A 25,532-nucleotide genomic window follows, 5' to 3' on the forward strand; every position below is an offset into this window, starting at 1 on the left:
TGAACAGAGATGTCGTTTGTCTCGTCCCCGTGTGACAAAAATTGCGTTTAAAGTCGACCCGATTTTGGGAGTGGAATCGACCGTTTGAAAGGTGGATGTTAATAACGTCGAAATGTACACGGGGTTTATGTAAATTCCCGACATTTTTACAGAAAAAATGTACACACACGCGCACACATAAAAATAAACACAAATAACGATTTTTTCGCTCGATTGACTTGGAGGACTTTTCAACCGGTGAAACTTTTCTCGTTTTGTCTAGTCTATTTCATACTACAAAATAGCTATTATCATATATTTTTTAATATATAGCACGCTACCTCCAGCTAAGACTTATCTATAAGGTCACTGTTGAAGACAATATAAAACGAAACTTAATAATGGCTACGCATCCAATTTGAACGTGAAAACTAATTTCCTGATGAAATTTCGTGCGACAGTTATTATAATATGTGTAAAAGTTCTAAGGTGCCAGAACATCGGAAGTAGGTAAATTATTTCCATTCTGGTTTTCAGAATGACTAAAATTTTATTTTTCCGTCTAAACTAAATTGCGAACATAAAATAAAAGTGTATACTATTTATTATATTTTATTATCATGCCAGTTTCCCATGGTAGGTTTACATAATAGTTTGCAATTTTTTTTTTTAACACTTTAAGTGATTTTACTTATAAAATAGTATGGATACCACGAAAATTTAATATTTTTGTGAACCTAGAAATAATTAAAAAAAAAAAAAAAAAAATTAAGAAACAATAATTTTTAACGGAAAACATTTATGTTATTTATACAATTATTATGATTACGAGACTATTATAAAATTAATGTACCTAATAAAGCATGAAACATACTTGCAGTATTAAGAATTCGACATTTTTAAAATTTAATAAATAATTCAAATTTAACTTTTAAGATTAATTCACAGTTATTTAAATAGCTGAAATTACTGCTATATTATATATACGCAGAATATTTAAAATGTTTATGATCGAATGCAATAACATATATATAGACAAATAAATATATTCTTGGAAGGATGTTTATGATAAAATTGGAGAATTCGCTCAGCTGTAAAGTAGGTGATGATGAAGTAGCTCATAATTGAATAGATTATTATAATAATAATTGTATTAAATTGAAATTCATATTAATTGTATGTTATTAATACAAGAGATTTATTAAAAAACAGTTATTTAATAACCTAAAAATCTTATTAAATATATATTGTAAACTCGGAAAAAAATATTAGTAGGTAAATAATAATATCCAATTATATTTATTTTACTTTTATAAATAAATTAAAATTCGCCAATAAGAGGATATCTTCAGTGGTGTGCCATTATATATTTATAATAAATTGTATTAAATTAATCCAAAAAATTAATTATTATTATTTATAATATTTCATTGAATACGCTAAAAATGATTTTCAGTGGAGTTGGTTTATTGTAACTGTATTACAAAGGATATTTTATTATAAATTTGAATTTCTATTAGTAATTTATTTTTACTATTAGTCACATAATATTAGATAAAACTGATTTTTGCCACATATAATATATAATTACACATAGTAATTATAATAATATTACTATTCGTGTTTTATACTACTTTATAAACTAAATTATTTACTACTATATTATTTCAAATTGTTATTTATACTTTTTTTCACGATTTTAAACGTATGGGAATATTTTACTTTTGATCACATTCGGATAAACAATCAGATTTTTTATCAGAAATTATTCTCAAACTTGAATTTTTACAAGAAATAGTAATACTTCAAAAGGTGGTGATCAATTAAAAAGCACTTTATTATGAAATCAATAATTCACCATGAAATTAGAAAATACTTTTCAGTTTTCAACATCATTCAAACATATTACATAATTATATTAAGTTGAGCTAAATTCATCATTTTTGCCCCAAATTTGTAATCAGGATAAACAACAAACAACATCATCATTAATATGCGTTTGCACTAACTAATGTCTAAAATATGCTAAATAAAATTTTGTATTTATAATGGAAATAAACTAATGATTAATTTTATCTTATAACCCATGTAGTTTATTCCACATATAATTTTAATTCAGGACGAAATACATTGTATTCATTATCGTTGAATTCACAGCACTAACTATGCACGTTACTCGTTAATTTATTTTATCCTTCAACAATATCAGCATCATAATTTGTCGGTTTTTTTCAAACAGTCCCTTCAAATGTTCTCTAATATCTGTAAAAGACATCACCAACATTTAATCTATGCCGGCACGTACCGGTTACATCCAACTAAATATTATTATTGTAATTATTATTATTATTATTACGTCCCATGATACGTTTCTACTTTTTTTTTTTTTTTTTTTTAAACATAAATTCGTTAGTGTTATACATTATTATGCTCTGCGCCCCGCGGTTATTGTAAATTATTTAGATTTAATAACTATCGTTATTGACATTCGCACAACTGTGTGTATACGTCATGTTGTGTAATTTGAATAGTTTGAAAATCGTCGTGTGGAACTCCGACGTAACCATACAAAAATGTACTTCCCAATAATAATATATATTATATGTAGCATGCGACATGCTTGTGGGTATTGTGTACGAGCCCGAAAAATTAGCATATCTGCGACACGATCGCGAACTTTTGCATATTGCATAATATCGTTGTGTTTAACAAAAACAATAAGAATAAGTGAATCGTTTTCAATATTTTATCTCGTTCCGATTCCCATCCAACAAAACACTCTTGTTACCGTTAACCGGCGGCGGCGGCTGCGGCGGCAGCGACTGCCGTCAAATCGATTTTTTGTATGTTCTTCCCTTATTGTTACAGCCAACGTCGATTTATTGTTTTCGCACTGTATTTTCGTCGTAGTCGTATTTTTGCTGTCTGTCTGTTGTCTTGGTTTCTTTTTTTACTTATTTATTTTTTTAATTGCTGTGTTTAACTTCAAGGTAACTGCGTATAATAGTGTGCCACGATGCCCGTTAATAGTTAATACTCTAAAAATACGTTACGGTCACACGATACGCACGCAAGACTTTGGCTATTATTATTATGATAGGTATCCGACGTTTGGAATACGTTAAAATAATAAATAAGGAGCGATTTTTGAGGCTACGTCAAATGTTTGACCATCGCAATTTTAGAACAGGAAAAACACCGGAATCGATTGGTTTTAAAAAAAATACACACCACATACGGTGGAGGATTTCGGAAATATACAATATGTTGTATAGATGAGTTTAAAGATTGGCACAAACCACACGACGGAAGACGGACGCTGGTTTAATGTAGTTTAGCGCGTAGAAACGTTGGTCCGATGTCTATAATTTCAGGATTATTACGAGTCGGATGTGGTGGAGGGTGGTCGCGCGTTTTACGGAAGGCTCCACTGCTGCAGGTACAAAGGCGTTAATGTCCACCGCTAAATATATTTTAGCATACCTAATTCTACGGTGCGTTTGCTTTGTATCATTAAGTGCGTACGAGTACTAATGGTTAGTACGTCTAGAATCGAATTTTTAGAATTTCTATTTTCTACTCCTCGACCCGTTCGCGGATTGAAGTCGTATCAAACATTAACATATTATTATACCTACTACGCGACGATCGCATTCGCGGGCGACCGGACGATAAGCGTCAATGCGACGACCCGCCGGTCAGACCACCGCGGCGTTTGCGGATAAGACATATTATTATTAATGCGCCGTCATTATTGAAACACTGGCCGTCCGGTACAGACGTCTGTACGATTTGTCAGAACGGTTTTGAAAAACTGCCACATATTTTTTAGAGATCGACACGACGATCGTTTCGATGTGCATTTTAGGTTCACGCCTCCTCGACTTGGAACCGTCCAGTTTTTCAACGGTTTTCGACGTCCGTCATCAAACACATGATGATGATATATGTCTGTATTTAAAAATCCCAATACTCGTTTTCTTCGACGACTCGAACGGACGGCACGTCGGTCATTGAGTTTAGGTTGCAACCTTGCAAGTCTCGGTGCACTAGTGTTTTAATACGATATACATACGGAGTAAGCGGGCGGACGTGTAATAGGATAAACGCCCTGTGCACGAAAACGCATAATATTATATACGCACGACGCACTGTATATTATTATTATACACGTATATACGTACCACCGTTTGCCGAGGCGAACATTAATCTATTTCTGCACACGACGTTTTGGTCTTCCGGCCGGTCGGCGTTAAATAAATAAATAAATGAAAATCGTTTGAACGTTCCGCGTACACTTTTTGTCACCATCACGGTCGTGTACGCATCTAATTTCGCACGTCATCGTCACCCGTTTCGTGTTTAAAAACCCTTGATTATTTAACATCGCCGCTTCAGACATTGCCAACTTTAATCGTATTTAACATAAGTAAAAAAAAAAAAAAACAAAAAGTGTGTAATTTTTAATTTTTTCAAATAAAAAAAAAATAACGAAAGTACTATGACGAGAAGGTGTGTAAAATATAAAAAAGGCCTACTGAACGTCATTTCAACTCCACATCAGCAGCGGTGCGCACCCACCCCGTTATAATATTATTCACTTCGCCGGAATACCAAATGTCGTCTGATATTATGTTATCGCTGTCGCCCGCTGCTCGAGATGGTTTTTTCTTAGTATGTTTACCATATTATTATTATTATTATTATTATATTACATTATATTTATATCGCATCGCGCCACTCAGACGTGGTAGACCGATTTATTCTGGTTTTCCGAGCCGTTGCATCACGCTGCGGTATGGATATGACTAGAGTTCTGAATTTTAAACAAATCACTAGAAATGTTTCAATTGAAATATTAAAAAAATGAATTCCTCTCCACATGAAATATTTCAATGAAATTATGAAAAATAAATTATTTCATATTTATATTTTTTTGTGTATATATGCTGGTATAGACGGTTTTTGTATTGGTTAGTGATTACACATAGCAAACATTGGTAATGAATGATTTATAAACGTTGATAGCCTTAGTTCAGAAATTACCTTGTTAATGGTTATACATTTATCAGTTATCAATCGGATTTGTATTATTCACTATTATACTTTTTTGGAGCCAAATGAAGACGTTAATGTTTGTAATTTGTATAAATTCCTTGCAGACGGCAGTAGTGATTGATTGTAAATTTTTTCTTGGTTAGTAAATAATATCCATATTAATAGACAATAACTAATAATTGCACTGCTATAGTTTTTTTAAATATAATATTAAAATTTGAAATAATCATAATAATAATATAAATTAATTAATGCTGAATAATTAATTTTAGATTTGTTTGTCATATAAATGGAACATTTAAAAAAAACTAAGTTTTATTAAATTTTAAAACCCTAAATATTATAAAATAATAATTATTTTGTTATGTTTATTGTTTGTTATGTACCATATACCTATATAGTACCCAAATAACATAACACTTACAACGTTCTGCTGGCCTATTAATTTTGTCAATGAAATTTGTATGACTTAAAGAATATGCGAAGAAAGAACTAAAGAAATCGGTAAATTAATTACATATCCTTATAAAATCCCATTTCATTGTATTGTAATATTTCTATTAATAAAACTGGTAAAAAAAAAAAAAAAAATATCATAATATAATGATCATTAATGACAATGAGATACCAGAAGATAAGATTAACTAATGGTGCTAACGCTAAGAAGAAAAAGCGAATATCTGTATCAAAAGTTTGCATAAAGTAATCCATGTGTGACTGTGTGAGTGGGTCGAGTAAAACATTGTTTACCATTTATATACAAATATAATTTTAATCATAGTATAAATTGATAAATTTACTAAATTAATTCGACAGATCAATAAATCTAATCGTAAAATATGTCACGCGACTTTCATTTTATAATAGTTTGCGTGTATAAATTAAAGTGTAAATTATTCATACATATTATTATAAATAATAATTGTAATATGATCGTAATTATTATTTATTTTATAATAATTATTTTTATGAACATTGTTTTAAATTTTATTCTCTCCGTTAGGTCGTGCACTGTGCTGTAGTGTTGTTTAAGACTACAGCGCATAATAAATGCGCGTGCACTGTCGACGGTGACAATTTTTATAACGCCCTAAATTCAAAATAACGATCTCGTCTGCACATTAGTTTTCCCAGACCATGGAAATACAGCAAAGATAGCCGTTTATGGTATTGCTACGCGCGATATTGTTATATAGTCAACACGATATAGCTGTATTTTTCTTTTTTTTTTTTTACATGCACACATACCAGAAAATTTATCGATTTTATTATAAAAAAAAAAAAATGTTGCTTTACAAAAGAACTCTTTTTTACGTCAAATGCATAAAGTACGCCACTAATTTCGTACTTGACATTCTCTTTAATCTATAATGTCTAATATATTAAACGAAAACATTATAGTTTGTTATTCTCGTTGTAAAACATTATGAGTATGTACATCGTATTTGAAGTATATGATTAAAAACTGGAACTACAATTAATTTAAGCTTTTAATCGAAATATAAATAATAAATAACAAATGAAAAAATATTAATAACTTAAAATAATTGAACTTTATAACATAGCATGTTATGAACAACGAATTTTAATTGTATTAGCTTTAAAATTTGTGAAAAAAACAACAGCATAATACTATGTTTAACAAGATCTATTATTATGTCATAACTTTTTACCAACAATTAACCTGATTAATACCTTTCATTATTATAAAGTTCTCGAGTAATATACGCTTTTCGTGCCTATCGTTTCAATTTTTTTATTTCTTATTTATGTAATTTGAGATTTTTCATAACTATGATAGTCTTATGCGTTACTATTCACAATAATTCGCCAAATGAAACTGGGTGATAACTGATAAGAGATACTTTGGTGCATTATCGAACATTTTAATGTATTCTGTATACTGTATTTTACACGAAATAAAATATTTTCGTTTATAATTTTTAAACATCATAATATAACACTTAATGTATGTAATATGTATATACCAACAACTCAAATGCAAGATATTCTATTAGTTGTCGTATGTTTTCAATACCTATACAATGCTTAGCTTTTAAATTGATGCCATAAAGTTAATTAAATAATTAAACTTAGTACTACAAAATCTAATTTGCATTTAAAATTGTTAAAGTCAGTAAACTATATCACATTTTGTGAATATAATCTACCGATGTACCTATTGTGGATCAAATAAATAGCTATGTCATTAAAATATAAATTTGAATGTAGAACAAAATTACAGTAAAGAATGACAATCAAAATTTAAAATTAATAAAATAATACAATGATTTTAGATAAAAAAAGTTATATTAATAATTCGAAATAATTATATTTATTATCAACATCTTTAATACATTATCAAAAAGTCTATCCCGTACATGATTTGATGAGCACGCATATAATAATATAATGGACATTGTAAAATTGTTATTGTTTTTTTTTTTTTTTAAACTAAACGTTAAAACGTTTGAACAACTAATAAGATTATTAGTCTGTTATAATATATACAATCAGTCGATTAATATATTTAATAATTAATAATATAAAGGAACATAAATTGAAATAAATTACTTAATAGAAAATACTTACATTATTCATTAATAACTTATATTAACAATGTTAAAGTTCACTATGAAAGTTACACTTACAAAGAGAATCAAGCATTTATACGAGAAATTTCTTCGAGATGTTTATTAAGTCAAAAATGAGCGTGTAAAAATTACTCATTGGGAATTCTTCAAAATATATTTAATAGTACATGGGAGGTATTGTATATTGGTCAATATTTTTTTTCTGATAAGAAAATAAAGGATTTATTAACTAAGTGAGTAAAGTGTGTTAAATTTTTGTCACATGATATATTATATTGTTTAATACTGTGTTTAAACACAAGTTTGGTGTAGTATTGATGATAAATTAATTAAATTATTTGTTTTGATTGGTTTACAGTACACTGATTGGTATTTCGTCGATTTATACATTATTAGATTTTGGATAATTTTGTCATTGGCAATAATATTTTTTGGAAAAAAAAACAAAATCGATTATATTTTGATATATTCGATGCGAGCTTAATGTATGATTGGATGGTATTGATCTTACAATTTTAAATTATTCAATTTGTGAAATGCCATGGAAAATTTTAGTTTGTTTTCTTCGAAGAAATAAATTAAAAGTTGTTTTTATGAATATTTTTAAAACGCGTTATTAAAATTATTATGGTTCTGGATTTTGGTTTTAGTATGAATACTAGAACTATTTATAAATTTAATTAGAATTTTTGTAGTAGGTACATACATAATTTAATATTTTAAACAAACATACAATTATAAATTTAAAAATGAATACCTTTTTTACCAATACCAATACCAAAGTTTATACATTTTAAATAAGAATTTAAAATTTAAAACTACTCACTGTTTGTCTGTGACCGAGTTGTTGTAGAGGGTAAGTCTAGGTACTGGGTAAACACCAGAGACCATGCAAGTTACTCGTATAGTATCGTTATTGACTCTTTTCTGATATACATCAAACTTCTTCTCCGGGGCTGAAAAAAACACGAAAAAAATTACTTAGTTGCTCTGGTGAATAATATACATTTAGCAAAATATTACATGTTTGGAAGACATGTAAAAAAATAAATAAACAAAAATATCCTAATCACGTGAACGAGGAATGAATAATAATTGCAAACTTAAAAACAAAAAAAATAACCGTACGGTTAATACTCAAAACCAGCTTAAGCCGTACATGAGAAACGTAATCGGCACACAGAGGCAGCTCAACGGTTAAGCCTTCTACCCTCAAAAGTGTGTGTGTGTGTGTGTGTGTATGTATACAGGGTGATTTGACGATTCACCAAGCATGATCACCCTCCTTTCATACTTTTATAATGCTTTTATTAAAATTTAGACTTACATTTTATTATTATTTAAGGAGTTTCTTATGGAATACAATCTTATTTTTTATAAATGAGAACAATCTTTTATTACTGAACATTATTGTTAAGCAGATAAGTATTTTTTTTTAAATTTATGTAAGTATTTAAATCTAAATTTATATAAGTAGTGTATGCGTTATTAAACTTTATGGACCTACTAAGGATAATAGTTAACGATATACTAGCTTTAATAGTTTGACAATTATGGTAATTTATATTATTTTTTCTTTGATAAAATTGTCTAAATTTAATAAGTTATATACTGGATTGTATTATATTTAATGTAGAACTATTATTCGAAGGTGCATTAATTTTATAACTTATTACTCGATAACAAGGAATAATTTTTAATTTAGATTTAGATTATAATATAATAACAAATTTAAGAAAATTTAAAAATCGTATGAAAATATGTACACTTAAAAAATTTAAAAAACAATTTGAATAAATACATATATTTGAATGGGAAATAACGGTGCATCACTCTGTATATTATACACATTTTGCGGTCAAGTATTCATTGTCGTAGTTATTTTTTTCGTTAAGGCTCATGATATTCCGCCTATTAGATTTTTCATTAAAATAATAACGTCACTGGGAACGGTCGTGTTTACGTCCTTGGTTATTAACTGTTTTTTTTTTTTTTTTTTTTGGAAAATTAGCTCTGGGAGGACCGATGCCCCAGTGGTGGACAGCATTGAAGAGGGTGAAGGGGTTGGCGTTAAGGGTCGGCTGGTGTCTCACTATAAAAATAAAGGGCTAACGACTTCGGAGTCATGTTGTTTCATATTACGTACATGTGCGTGCGTCTAAGTGTGTATGTATATATATATATATATTATATTTGTATATAAATGAATGCGTTTGCGTCTCTCTCTCTTATATATATATACCGTTATCACTCCGCACCGTTCCGTATTTTTATCTCTTTCACTCACTCTAAAATGTTGTCTTCATTCTTTTTTTTCCCCGTTCAAAGACGATACTCTTCGCCGTGGTAAACGCGTTTTTTTGGCAACCAGCCACAACGCACCGCATGTATACCGCCCGTTGCAGCTGTATCTACCACCAGCGTGCTCGCAATACGATATGCGAATATAATGGAAACCTATAGTGGTCCGCAGAAGCGCGGAGGGCAGTGTGGTGGGTACTGCAGTACTTTACACTTTTGGCAGCTACGTAATTTTTATCCCCTCCCCCCACCCACCGCTAAAACCGTTGAGATATTACGTGAAAAAACTGACTTCGATAATGTTTTGCAACACGATGGTCATGCCACGTTTTACATTAATATTACCCTCCGGGAGTGGATACGAGGGGGCGGGCATTCGAGGAAAATATACCTTAGATACCATCTTAGATATCTTTCTAGTTGTATTTTTATAATTTAAATTTATAAAAAAATATTTTAATACTTCTACTTATATCTTATACAATATATTATAATACTTGATTTAAATTAAAGTGGAATGCGCAAAAAAATAACAAAAAAAATATCAAAACGATTTCATAGTTAATATTATATTATTATGAATAATACAAGTAAATAGATTCTATGTTAGTATAGAATATAATATATAATCTATCTGCAAAGCGATACCAATATTATTTCATAAAATTATGTGCACTTAAAATTCACCATTTAACGGTAATAATAAATAATTAAAAAAAGTGTGTTATTGACCAGTAGGTAACCATTCTGGTATATCCATATATCAAGTGTACATACATCGTTAAAGACTAAAAAGTAGTCCTATGTAATAAATGAGTTTATTTTTAAATTCAATTATACACAATTATATATAAAATATAAATGAATATTTTGAGCAAAAATAAAGTCACGTATATTGTTTTTGAATTAAATAAGTAAATAACTAGCATCATCTCAAATTTCGTCAATAATTGAATTGAACTTTAAATGTAAAAAAAAAATTAAATGTAAATATTTTACTTTGAATTTTGAAACTTAACAATTAAAATTTTAAAAATAACTACAAATTTTGATGATTATTTATAATTTTATCAATTTTGAACCATTATAAAAAGCGAGTTTTCGGGAGTTAAAAAGTGGTAGTTTTGATTATTATTTTTCGTAATACGAAATTTATTATAGAAGTATCCTTAATGGAAATTTATATTTTTTATTTTCGGCTGTTATTAGTTTTATATTATATGTATATATAATACCTACCTAAGAGCTATATAATTTATTTATGTTATAAATTTGAAAAAATAAATATATATTTTTGCTATACATAAAATATATTATTAAATAATATTATTTTGATAACTATTTAAGTTTAATTCTAGTAAGAATTTTTTGTTTAGCCTTTTTTTCCGGAATTTGTTTCAAGTTTAAATTTACTAGTATTTTTAAACTAGTGTATTTATTTTTTTTGGCGTATAACTTTTAAGAACATTTCGAGTCCAGGTATTCTCTAAGTTAGGTTAGGATAGGTCCTACACATTTTTTATCGTATTATGCCTGAATCCGCTAATGAATACCTCATAATATGCGTGTAGAATTGTATGGATTTCATAGCATCCACCGGGTTATTAAATCATTTGAATACCCCAATGGACACAAATCCAAACGAGGCAGCGCATGCGATAGATCAAAATCACCACATACTCGTATAATATAGCTCATGCATTATTTATGTTAATTGTACACTTGCATATAACATAAAAAATATTGCGATGCACGCACACGGTACAGCTGCACGGGCCGTACATATTAAACAGCGCGTTTTTCGACCAGATTTTTATTCCGATCGATGTTTGTCGTCGCACGCACGCGTGATTACGAAATTCACTAATTTTATGAAAATAACATGACGTACAAAACACACGTATAAATAATATTATGTATACATTGTACGTATATTGTGTCGCGCTTTTGGTTTTCCCTCAGGAAGGCGGGAAAAACGCGTCGGCTCGCCGTAGTGTTTGTATAGGTAGACGTATTTTATAATAGTCCGACTCCGCCGATTGTGTTAAAAATAAATAAAAAAAAAAGTTAGCGAATAATATCCATTCATAAAAGATATTTATAAATGGAGCATAACATTATATATGTTCAAAGTTTGTTATTTGTATTTGCCCGTGTTTACTCTGAGTGTACCGTACACACGTCGAATCGAACCGCACCAAAACACTGAGTATACAGGGTGATTATTTTATCATGAACCATTCATTATTTCAAAAAGTATTCATTTTTTTAAAATATTTTTTACATAGTTTCAAGTTGTTAAAAAATAACATTTTTATTAAAAAATTATATTTTTATCATAATAATTTTTTTAAGTTTTTTACTTTTTTGAATGACAACATAGTTTTAATTTCATATTCCAAAGAAGAATAATTTTCTGAGTATTTTGATACATAAAAATCGAATTTAGGGCGAGTAGTTTATGAGTTATACGTATTTAAAGTTTAGACAAGCGGAGTAATGGACATATATTTGTCGAGGTAACCCCGTACCATTGACCCACTCCACTCCACGCATCATAACTCTACGTTTTCATTCAAAAAAGTAAAAACCTTAAAAATATATAAGGATAAAAATATTTAAAAATATAATTTTTTAATAAAAACTTTGTTTTTTTAACAACTTGAAACTATGTAAAAAAGTGTTTCCAAAAACATGAATACTTTTTGAAATAATGAGTGGTTCATGATAAAAGAATCACTCTGTATAATATATATAAACCGTTCGACGATCTACCGTGCAGAAATAAAATATCTGAAACAACCATGAAATGTGTGTACGTGCCGAAACAGTGTATTGCAAATTATGCGTTGATGGTGGTATTATTACAATTAAATAATATGATATTATGTGCGAGGAGTCCTGACTCCTGACACGTTGTTATTGAATTTAGAGTATTTTTTTATCCCGTTGTTTTTGTTTTTGTATTTTTTATATTGATATCAAAAATAAACTTATTATTTATGTTTTTCTGCGGAACATTTAATAGCAGTACTATGCACACACAAAAAAAAAAAAACGATAATCGAACAACACTGGTAGTTCACAAATTAAAATTTATAACATTGGTCGGGGCCACAAGTTTTTCTCTTTATTTTTTCACCCGAAGGATTCTCGATCAATACATTACACTTTTCAAAATTGATATTACTTTTAGTCGAACCACGGCGGTGTTCTTAAGTTTAAAACGTTCATAAATTATTTCGTTTGTTCGAAACGGGAATATGGGATGAAATTGATAATATCGTTAGGTATTATTATACGGACGGCGGCGACAAGTGACGGCGGTAAATGCGGTAAGTTTTAAGAACAACGCGAGAGTTCGGGGAAGAGTCATCATAAACTACTTTTGAGGACGTAAAATAATGTAGACTATTTTTATTTTTTCCCAAGGTTTTCAAATTTAAGTACGTTTTTGCAGGTTACGGGGAACTTTTCCTGCAGGACGCATAATTTACCCTCCGAGCTTCTGGTCCGTGTGGCCCTCTCGCGGGTCACGAGTTAGCACGCGTGGTACAGTCTGCGGCGGCGCGGGGGGGGGAGCACGAAAAACAAATGGTGCTGTCCACGAAATGTCACCGTGAAAAAAAAAGTGAAAAATAAAGGACTTCGAACGAGTGCATTGCATGACAAATATGCCGGAGAGTAACTTTGTCGATTTCGTTCGCACTAAATTTAAACGCAACAAAACGACCGTAAAGCGTCACGACACGTAATTTTTTTCCTACAGCCTAAATTGCGTAGGGGAATCCCACCCGCCGTTTCCCGCGCCCGTTGTCATTATTTATTTATTACGTCAGCCCGACCTTCATTAGAGAAACACGAGTTCTCGACTTACTGAACTATTATAATATATTGCGTACACGTGTACGTACACCGCGTACATGATATTATTGTATATTGTACCTACGCGGCGATGGAGATGTCTCGAAAAACCGTCACCGTCGTCGGAGGGTAAGAAAAATACGACGGTTGCACAGCCAATATACTTAATTAACCCGACCTTAATTATAATATACGTAGGTGCGTCAGCCATACCACACTGGTCCAATAGCTCTCAATAATCTTAAACGTCTTCTAAATTTACACGAATAAATCGGCTATAGATCTCGGCTATTCTCGATTTAATATAATATATGCGATAAAACGTCTGTATTATTGAGATGCTCCGATATCGTCTCCGTCTGATCGTGCGCTCGTTATTTTAGAATATATTGTTAATAATGTTTATTATTGTCGACTTATTTTAAAATATAGTTTTTCCAAAACGTATTATTCAAGTCGTATTGATCTGCTTACCGTTTGCAATGATAATATTTCTCTCTAACGTACTTCTTAATATATCGTTTATGTACTGTATAGTGTACAGTGTACTACAAAAACGCGCAAGACTCACGATACACGCGAAAAATAACTATTCGATCGTGTGTTTAACAGCTCCTTAATAATACTTTACTAACTGCAGTTATTGTTATTCTGTTCACTGTTATACCAGTTGTAGAGGATAAGAAAGTTACAAATCCCATGCAAATAATAAAAAAACATGTTATAAACATTTAAAATTAGTTTTTGTGTTTATCCCGTTAGAACCCGCCCGTACGATTATACACAAAACCAATGACAAATTTAACACCCCCGTATGTAGGGGCGCGAGGGCGTTGTAATTTTGTACCATCCGTGTAGTTCTGATATGCTTAATAATAATTTATTATAACGAATGAACTTTTATCCGGGGGGTTATTGCGTACATACTGTATATACGATGTTCTAGGTTCCTATGTTCGGATATCCACTCTCGTTCACCCCAACGCCTAATATTTAGTACGTAGTAAATATTTTAAATCCAATGGCGTTGTCCGAATAAAGTGAAAAATGGCATTACGGAAATACCGCGTAACAGTAATTAAACAAACATAATAACATTTCAATGGCGAGTTTGTCAGGTCGATCCTAAACGCAGTGCTCTGATCAAAATAATTATAATTTAGAAGCATTTGGGAGCATTACAAGTGTATAATAATAGGTAAAATAACGATACGCCGAGTCATCACCAATAATAATATATGATATACAGTGGTTCTCAATCTTTTTAGTACCGCGGCCCAAATTTACCCTAAAAAATCTTTCGCGTTCCACATGGTTTCTTTTTTCAAAACGTAGTTATAAAAAACAAAATTTTTATCATATAAATATGTATAAATTTTAAATATATTTTTAGTATTTTTTGTCAATTTATTTTGTACTTATAAATACTTATAATGTACTTATAATAATGAGGTGTATGCGAAATGTGTGCTTATTTTCTGTTATGGTTGATAACAGCGTTGACATAATAATTCAAAAAAATGTTCACAACCCACCAGTGGGCTGCAGCCAACACTTTGAGAATATTTAGATATATAATATTATGACACACGTATACGAGATTTATTAAAAATTACGTCTCTGTGTTAAACGATGGCTCGTGTGCCTGGATTTCAGTCACTTATTTTTTGAATATATCGAACTGGCTTAGCAGCAGTAGTAGTAGACGTACTATACGATAAAACGTCACATTAAAAGCGGATAAGTTTGTTTAGCGGTAGAGTATTTTCGTATGCGATTTTCAAACACACACACACACATATTGATAGATACATATACATATATTTAGATTATAATATGTATGAGGTCGGTAACCGAATAACCGAACAATCTACTTAGGGAACGCGACCGCGCCTTACCGAACGGTAAAATCGTGTTAGGTCTTCGCTGCGGGATCCGAGAATATTGACATATTATTTACAATTCAACCCGAACGTTCGCAATAACGCTCTTTTTAGTATACACGACACGGGCGACGTGTATACGGATAATATGCGGGATCACGCGCGTCGTATCGAAACCAATCCGATGACAATAGAAACTATATATATATATATAGGTATATGTGATTATAGTACATAGTCTATAGTACAGTAAGTAAGTATATGTATATTGCGTTCATATCCGGCGTGTGGTATAGCCGGTAGTGGTTGTTCGTGGTGGTCCGAAGAGAAGAAACAGTTTTCATTCAACTGATTTCTTTCTAACCCTAGAGATTTCAATGTCTCCGCGTACGACAATCAGACGTTTATTACTTAGAAACACGAGCATGTCAATATTATAGTACGTATTATTTCAATGGTATACGACGTACCTAGTCGAAAACAATGTCGTCTCATGTGATTACATATATATATATATAGTTAAACAGAAAAACCTACCCTAACGTACACCTCCAAATATCGGGCTTTTTTTTCGAAATCAATCAAACAAAAAACATCCTACAAACTGAATCCGCTGAATAGTGGACAAAATCTTAGGGGCCCAAAGTATTTTCTGTTTAGACCTAAATCTACCGATTCGATATGATGCTACATCATTTGTTGGTATTGTTGAACGCTATAACGACTAAACAATATAAATATATATATATCTCGCAAGAAACAATAACACAACCGGTAGTGATACGACACCATCATATAGTCAACTATATATAAAAAAAAAACAATAATATGCGAGTGCGTGAAATTATTAAGATGGTAAATCATAATCAATAATAAATAATTATTTCAAAATTAACTTTACACATAGATATTTAAACATAGACAAGAGCTGATATTACAGTTGTATTCATATTATTGTATACTTTCAGTGCACGAATTGATGGGGGTGCGCATGGGGACGGAGCTCCCCTACTATTTATTTATTATTTTTTCATACCCCTACTTTATTTTTTCACAGGGAGGGGGGACGGCTTATGTCCAAACTAATTTTTATTTAAATGTGGATTTCAATTTATAATATTATAACGAATTTTACAATTTTTACTTTTTAGTATCAAAATTACTTTTGTTAATAGTTTATTAATTTATTATTATTATAACTTCTATTTTTTTTGTAAGTTTCTTATTAATTGATTGTTATATCATACTGTTCTTTGCCTATAATTTATTGTACACATATATCCTGTAAACTAGTATAAATATAGAATTAAAATATCTGTGGTATTTAAAATATAATTAAGGTTGTCGAGGGTGGTGTGAGGGGACGAATCCCCTCCCGGGTCCGTATTAAGTAACTGTACACCTGGAACGCGGTTTTTAAATCGTCGGATTGAGCTCCTATACTTAATTTTTCTCAATTTTCGAGCACTAACATCATATTTTAATACTATTGTATAGAAAACGCGAACGGCTAAATGGGTGAAACGCTATGAATACGGCGATGACGACGATAGAAATAATAATAATAAGACGGAAAATGGTTATAGAATATTTTAATCATACACCCACAAAGGAATATAATAAAATGGTAATAGAAATTAAAACACGCATTTTCAACTCGTATTATGAACGTTTTTAATCGAATCGTATTTTGTGCGCAGCGCGCGTAGAATACGCTCGGATATTTCAAATAGAATTAATTTGACGATTTATCGCCACCGCTGACGCTGCTTTGATGTAAGAAAATGACGTGCTCAGACTTTGAAATCGGACGGACGACGTAATTGAAAAAAAAAAAAAAATTGCCATTAGGACGCGGTACAAATAGGGTCGCCGGAACCGAAACACGTCATTCCTATGTATGAACACCGGTGGCATGGCGGTTCAGCATTTTCCACCGAATATTCGCGGAAATGATGGCGACCGACGCGGTGATATCCCGCGAAACCCGAGGGTCGTCGAGTATGTTATAGTGTTGCGTTTCCGATTTGAAGACACCGGACCGATAATCAATCAGCGCATTTCACGTCGCCACCGCAACACGCGTCGTTGTGATATCGTTTTATTGGCGTATAATAACAACGCTACGAAGGTTGATGAGCCAAAGCTGTGAATTTAATGCATTTGCATGTTTTTTTTTTTTTGCCACACCGTATAATAAAATGGATTCAGCTAAAATATGTTTTGACTTATTTATAGGTCTAATACCATATTATCTTATTTTGCATATTTCATATAAACACATGTTTTAACGATTTTTTTGTATAAATGCTTTTTTTTAACTATTCTATTTTTAATCGGGAATTTAACGTGTATTATCGACTAGTGCACTCTTGAAATCGAGATTAAATTAATTTACTGATATCGACTCGTACATAACGGATGACAAAAACGTCGATTGTACATTGCAATAACTACTTTAAAGGTATAAAATATATAATTTTAACATATTCTATTCTAAGTATATATTTTTTATAGATCTTGCATACGACCAAGATCAAGACTAGTCAAGCCCCATAGGTCATAAACTCACGCAAGCATACCAATTTGTAATATTATTAATTTAAACTAAAATAATTAATAAAAAATAAGAATGAAAGTTAATAGTTTTTTTGCATATTTTAAGAATTTTTAGATTTTATTTTCAAACATATTAACTTTCATTAAAAGGTTTAAATTTTGAATTAATATTTACGCGAGATATTTTTACCGGGATATTTTGACGTGTTACCATATTTATTTACAGCACAACTTGATATTATGTCATAGAAATGTGTTATTATAAGTTGTATAATTTTTAATGTAAGATCAATTTTCAAATCACATAGTATAACATAATATTTTGTTGAAATTTTGAATAATTTTTGACACAAATTTATTCATAATTTTATTTGATATTGCCGGGAAAGTGTAGTATCGGGCAATTGAATGTCGATAAAATGTACTGATCCCTTTATTATTATATATAGGTAAATAGGTAATACGTTTATATTATATAATATTATAATAACTATTTGAATATATTATGTTATGTTTATACGTCTTGGGGATACGGGGAACTCTGCTTTGACGGCGCGAACAATAAATCTATACGGACAGCCGGCTACTTTAAATGCTATTATTTTACGATTGTCGATATATCGTATGGGTAGGTGTGTAGGTAAATCCTTGCGGCGCAAAGATAACGCGACCGCTCTCCATTTCGACACGTCGTTTCGACGGGCGATTTTGTTTCCCCCCCCCTCCCCGCGTAGCCCCACGAAACATCGTCGATCTCGCACGTCACGACCTGTGATTATTTACGGTGCGAACAACCAAAAGCAACGAATACAAACTCTTTCCGCTGTGAATAAATTGAAATACGATATTTGACATGACGTAATTCTAAATATTCATATTCGTGTTGAATAAGCAATACGCACATTATTGTAGAGTATATGGGTACGGGCTTTAATTTCGGGGCGTTCCTCCGAGGATTTGGGGCTCAAAGCCACTATATTACATTATAGTTCGAAATAATTTAGGACGTCTTTAGGGGAGCTTTATTGTTTCCTCCCAGAAAACCCGATTATTACCTTCTGTTATTATCGTCAAACAGGTGTATTTATATACTTACGCGGTTTACCGGTTCAATAGCAATTTTAGCAAGAAATCAACTGACGGGCGAAGTATTATAATTATTCCAAAACCGTTTGAAAAAAAAAAAATGCTTGTATTCTAAAAAAACTGCTGTTGATGAGTTATTCAAAATATCAGTTAAATTAATTCACTTATCGTTAGTAATATCGAAATAAATGTATACGGGAGAAGTACACTAACAGTCATAGACGTTTTATAATTTAAATATAAAGCTTATATAGGTACATTATAATATTATGCGTCCTACATTTTGAAAAAAAATACTGTGACTTTTTTTTGTTTTATTTCAGCAATGTATTTAAAATTAAAAAATATAATATCTTATAAGTATAAATTATTATAGGTATCTATTATAATACAATAATTAATAATGTAATAATAATGCAAATATTATGCAGTATGCACCAATAACTCTATAGTTATAATGTGTTCGAAAGATTGTAGTGTCGACATAGTTTTAATAATTAAGCTGTTCAAAGTAAATGTTAATTTACACAATATTTCGCTCAGCTAAAATGACTTATTATTCTGAAATTTAAATATTTTAAAACTAATAATTCATGTAAATGATAACTATAAGATTTACTTAAAACGTCAACGTTCACTGATATTTTTGCAAAGTACGAGTATTGAGAGCATATCATGTGAAGTACAATTTTATGCGATAATAGACAGTGATATTATTAGCAAATGTGATAATCTACGTTTCAGTGAGTACAACTAAAAGACCAAATTTGGACGAAAACAAACTGACAAAATGTATTAATAATATTATAGGTATTATACTGTAATATCGGCGACTCACGAGTACACACATTGTGCATTAGAAAATTGAATGTAGCGATGTTATATGATCGTACTGTTGCGTGACTTTTTCGAAAAATAATATTATAATAATCAAAGTCGTAAAAACAACTGTTCTGGGATATTTTGGTCTTAATACAATTTGACGTGACGTTATTTGTGAGTCGGTCGTATAAACCATAGTATAAAGGGCTGTTCCTAGGTTCTAAACCACCTCGAAATTTAATTATTCATAGTGAGTGTTTGATTTTATTCGATATGACATGATATAATACTATATAAAGTTATAAAAATAATATTTTACAACACGGTATTTTATAGTGTTGTAAAATATATATTATGTTATATTGATAAAATTTACATATTAGAGTAAAAATATAATTTAAAATATAATAATACATATTTCTTTAGTATAAGCGGATCATTTAAAAATTCTTAGACGACCATACGTTTTAAATATAATATAATACTATTGAATGGCGACAAAAGGTATAATATATTGATTAGGGGGAAATGGACTATTGTGTTTCTTGCCAGTATTTATCGCGTTTAAGAAATTTTTCTCTCTGTCCTTTTACTTGTGTTTGATTATACACGTCGTTTTTCTCTGTGTATATTTTTACTAATGCGCGTGTGTGTGTGTGAGTGTGCACACGATGTTTGGTCTTATACTAATTATTGTGTATATGAGTGTCGTAGGTTGAGAGAAAGAGAGAGAAGCGTCGTACTGTACGACTCGTACACGAGAATAGGTAGAAAAGAGAAATAGGTATTCAAGACCCCCCTTGGGAAATTAATGGTCGCGCTAACATTTTTTATTATCACTATTATTATTATTATTATTATTATTATTATTATTATTACAATTTAACGTGCTGGTACTGTCGTAAGTTTGATGGTTGATATACCGTTTACGAATAATGGCACAACGTGGTTCTAAATTGAACTGCTCATATTATTATATATGCACTTAAATATATATTATATAAATTTGTCAAACACGATATGTCAGACGCAGATCGTTATATACACTGCGTTATTAGATCTCGTACTAGTGAGTTTCGGAATACCGTATACATATATTCATTCTCTCACTGCTCGGCGCTAATTCAATTTGATGGGACGAGTTGAACGCTACACACAAAGAAAAGCCAGCCACCATGTACCGACGTCGTTTTCTATTGGTGCAAATTATCGTCATTACAATAGATAGATAGGAATTGATACCGATGATATTATTATATAAGTATTGTACGGTCACACATATAGTTTGTCGTTTTGCGTTTTGCGTTTTGCGTTTTCTCCTAGCTACTATGCGCGCTGTAGAAAACGTTACATCGCGAGTATCGATTTCAAGCCAAAATTAACATTTTTGTTATTAAACTGTACTCATAACGGAATCGTTAGCTGGCACCGAAACAGTTGTTTCTTGGCCGTGCCTCTGGATGTGGATTATTTGTCTCGCATTAGGACAACGGATCATTTCTGCGAAATCTCTTTTTAAACTATTCTTTTAAACGAATAATACCTCTATAACAGTCTAAGAAGCATTGTTTTTATATTTTAATTATGTTTACGTCCACTGCTTATCGACAATTAAGCTTTTGAATAATTATTTTTTATTTCGGCTTAGTTCGAAAATCTTAAATTGTCACTTAATATTACGATTCTATTACTATTTGATGATGATGATGATGATTATTATTATTATTCATAAATAAACTAACAAAATGATAAATTACATAGTGCATACACAATAAAATCAAATAAATAATAATACAATTATTATTTAATTTAAAAAGTTAAGAAGTGGGGATATTACCTTTGTAAGTAATTTATAATATGAGTGTACTGTAAATTATAATGTTCTTTCTATTCAATAGTCATAATTATTGTCGAACTGTCGTTCAAGAGTTTATTGAAATTAATTATAAATAAATAATTTTAATTTTTAATTTGCATCGAAACAAACTTTAAATGTATTGGGGTATATTGAATACAAATAAGTTGTATGAAACTTATTATTGAAAACTATATGACTTTATGATCAAATGTTACGTTAAAAGAAGTAAAATTTACATTAACCTTTTGCATATTTGCATATTGTAATTTTATAATTTTGAACTAATTTAAATAAACTTATAACTACACAACGTGATATTTAACTGATCATATCGTTAATTAAATATTTTAATTTATTACGATAAGTTCGCTGAACACTAAATTAAACAGTAATATTATGTAAAATAATAGACATGTTATAAATTTATTGTTACACTACGCTGATATTATAACACAATAAATTAAAATATCTAAGTAACCCCAAAATAGAATGATAAAAACGTTATTTCTGTTTCTTTTCTACGGATAAATATTATTAATTATAACTGAATTTTTATGCTTGTGCAAATAGCTGACATAAAAACCTGTATAAAAATTATAATTTATTTTTATCAATCTTAGGAATACCATAATATCCATTATTATGAAAATATTTTTAATAAACATAATAAATAGATTATATAATATAATCGTATCACTATAACACAATAATGATTTTTAAATTAACTATTGTTTTTTATTTTTTTGTTCTTGGCGTTATATTTTGAATTCATTATTGACAATGCCTCGAATAAAATATACGAATTTGAGATTTGAGTAAATTGATAAAATATACAGGTACTCAGCTGATTAAGGCCACGACAGATTAATGTATAATGTACATATTATACTGGACAAAAATATCATATTTTTAATTGTGTATAATACAATAAAATTAGTTTGAAAACTTTAGATTGTGTTTAAAATAAATAGGAGACTTATTTAAGTTATGTATTTACGGTTTTATAACTTCTGAAGTCGAATGAACAATAAGCAAACTACCCTTTACAAGATAAGAGTGAATCGTGCAAGAGCGCAAAAAGAGTACGGGAAACGAATAAAAGAAACGTAACGAATTGCAATAATAAAAACACTTGGTAAAAAATATTATTATTTTGAATTTTTAGGTGAATAAAAGTTTCACGTTGGGTCGCAAAAGATGAAAAGTTGATGTAAAATAAATCTGGTGGCCTGAAATGTAATTTAAATATTTTTTTCTTAATGGCATCAACAGATATTTGTTATACGCAGTTTATATCTCAGTAATTGTGTTGTTTTAATTTCTAGAAACTATCAATAATAATAATTTTTTTTTGTCTCGTCGAGGTTTGGTCTATTTCCTACTTAAAAATTATCGCACAACGACATTAAACTAAACTAAATAAATATTTGAGATTTTACCAATATGCTATTATCTATTTATAATTATAGTCATTGGGTATATTATAGAACTTGACATAACTTACTACATATAACATATTAATATTGTCTTACGTTGAACAATAATATCAGTTTCTAGCTAACTCAGAATTAAGCAATCGATTTTTATTCTCTTAACAAAGGTGTAATATATTCTCCTAATATAATTTAAGAATGTTGATTACAATGTTTGAAGTTTGATTATATCTTGTCGATAATAATTATTATATTTCATTATTTTGATTATATTTTATAGAATATAAGGAAAATCGTTTAAAAGTAAATACTAATTTTTTATAAGTTTTTTTTTTTAAATATTACCTTTTTTGTATTTTTTTTATACATATAATTTATGTAATTTTTTCAAAACCTTTTGGTATAATAAAAGGATTACAAAAAATATATAATAGAAAATAGGGATTATGCATCTTTGGGCATTCACGTATCAAACAATGGTCTTTAAATTCTGAATTTATTGTCACTTTTAATGGTTAAAAGAATCATTTAGACCATTTAGTATAGGTATACTTATCAACTTATCGATACACCGATAAGTAATATTTACGCTATTTCGTTAGCGTAATTAACAACATTTTCGTTTTTGTCGAAATATTTTTTTTATAATTTGTTTAATAATATATTGTTCATCGTTAAATTAATTTATTATCATTCATTATCTCCATTGACACCGTGCCATATAAACTCCAAATAAAGTCGACATTTGAATTATGCGTATATTATAACATTGAGTAATAGACTTGACATTTTTTTAAATAATGAATTAAATCAAAATCATATTGGTTTGATTCTAACTATAACTATCTGCTAGAGATTTAATATTTTTTAAAATTAATTTATTTAATAAATTAATTACGTACATTATTTTATCACTTGAAGAATAATAGTTGATGGATAGTACCAATATATACATCACATTACACAATCTTTATTTGCGGATATGTTATTATTTTTAAATATGTTTTTATATTTTTTTCTTTACGACCAATTGTGTAAAAATACTTTACAAATAATATGAATACCATTTTTATTTTTATTTTATTTTGTATTGCTCTGATAACAATAACAAAGGGAGGTGCGAAAATTGTAACTAACAGATTTCAAACTCGCTTCCGGTATGCAATGTAATTTTTCAACTGTTAATTTATAAATATTATACTATTTATGGATTCTAATTTATTTAATTTTTATTAGAATGGTTTTTTAATAATGCAATTTAACTATAATATGTGTACATTATCATACATAATAGTATGTCCATTGAATCGAAAAAAAAAATATTGACATTTAAAAGAGTTTTCAATAATAATAGTCAATGTATATTTATTATGCTATGAATAAAATTAATGACCGTGTATTATATAACCTTTATAATACAATCGTTTATAGTATTTATAACCAATGATGTAACGTTCTATATAATAATGAAATATTGTAATTCCGCGTATTTTTAAAATTTAAAATAAACCACAACAAATATGCAATGATAAATAAATAAGGTATTTTAGTATGGCTGAGCATATTCGATTTCAGTTTAATTATGTTAGCCACGTTAAAAGGGTATAAATAGTTTACATGAATTCACGAGCAACATTTACTATATTATAATCTATAATTGTAGAATGTCGGCGAAAATGAATATACACGCGTGTTTCAGAGCAACGGAATAATGAAACTTTAAACATTTAACCGTGAAACTATTCTTAACCGTCGTCGTGCGTGTTATTATACTGTTCGGACACTACTATGGTCATCTGGTACAACAGATTATATTCAATAAAACGCGATACTCATCAACCGAGGAACACAAAACAAACAAAAAACTGTATGTTTGTCTTCTCTTAGAGTGTCTCATCAAGTGCATTACGTCCGGGTTTCCCGAGGCGGTTAATATAGCGCCCTGCAAAGATCATAGCCTTTGGCACAAAACATCGTACGCCGTAGTAATAGTGGGGTGGACGCTGTAGTAGTGGGTGTTGTGAGAAACGTGCACATCTTTTGTTCAATGATCCACGTCCCGAGCGAAATTACATGTTTATTAAAGGTGGCCAAA

The 25,532-nt window shown here is 29.7% G+C and overlaps 1 protein-coding gene across 1 annotated transcript in view; it reads right to left on the bottom strand.

The window, feature by feature from the left end:
* The window catches only part of LOC113555708, a 347,759-nt gene that overhangs the window by 81,355 nt on the left and 240,872 nt on the right, over positions 1-25,532 (bottom strand). Inside the window, exon 5 of the mRNA XM_026960223.2 lies at positions 8,458-8,587. Coding sequence (XP_026816024.1) covers positions 8,458-8,587 — 130 coding nt within the window. The remainder of the gene's footprint in view (positions 1-8,457; positions 8,588-25,532) is intronic.

This window comes from Rhopalosiphum maidis, chromosome 3 (assembly GCF_003676215.2).
Source record: "Rhopalosiphum maidis isolate BTI-1 chromosome 3, ASM367621v3, whole genome shotgun sequence".
NCBI lineage: Eukaryota > Metazoa > Arthropoda > Insecta > Hemiptera > Aphididae > Rhopalosiphum > Rhopalosiphum maidis.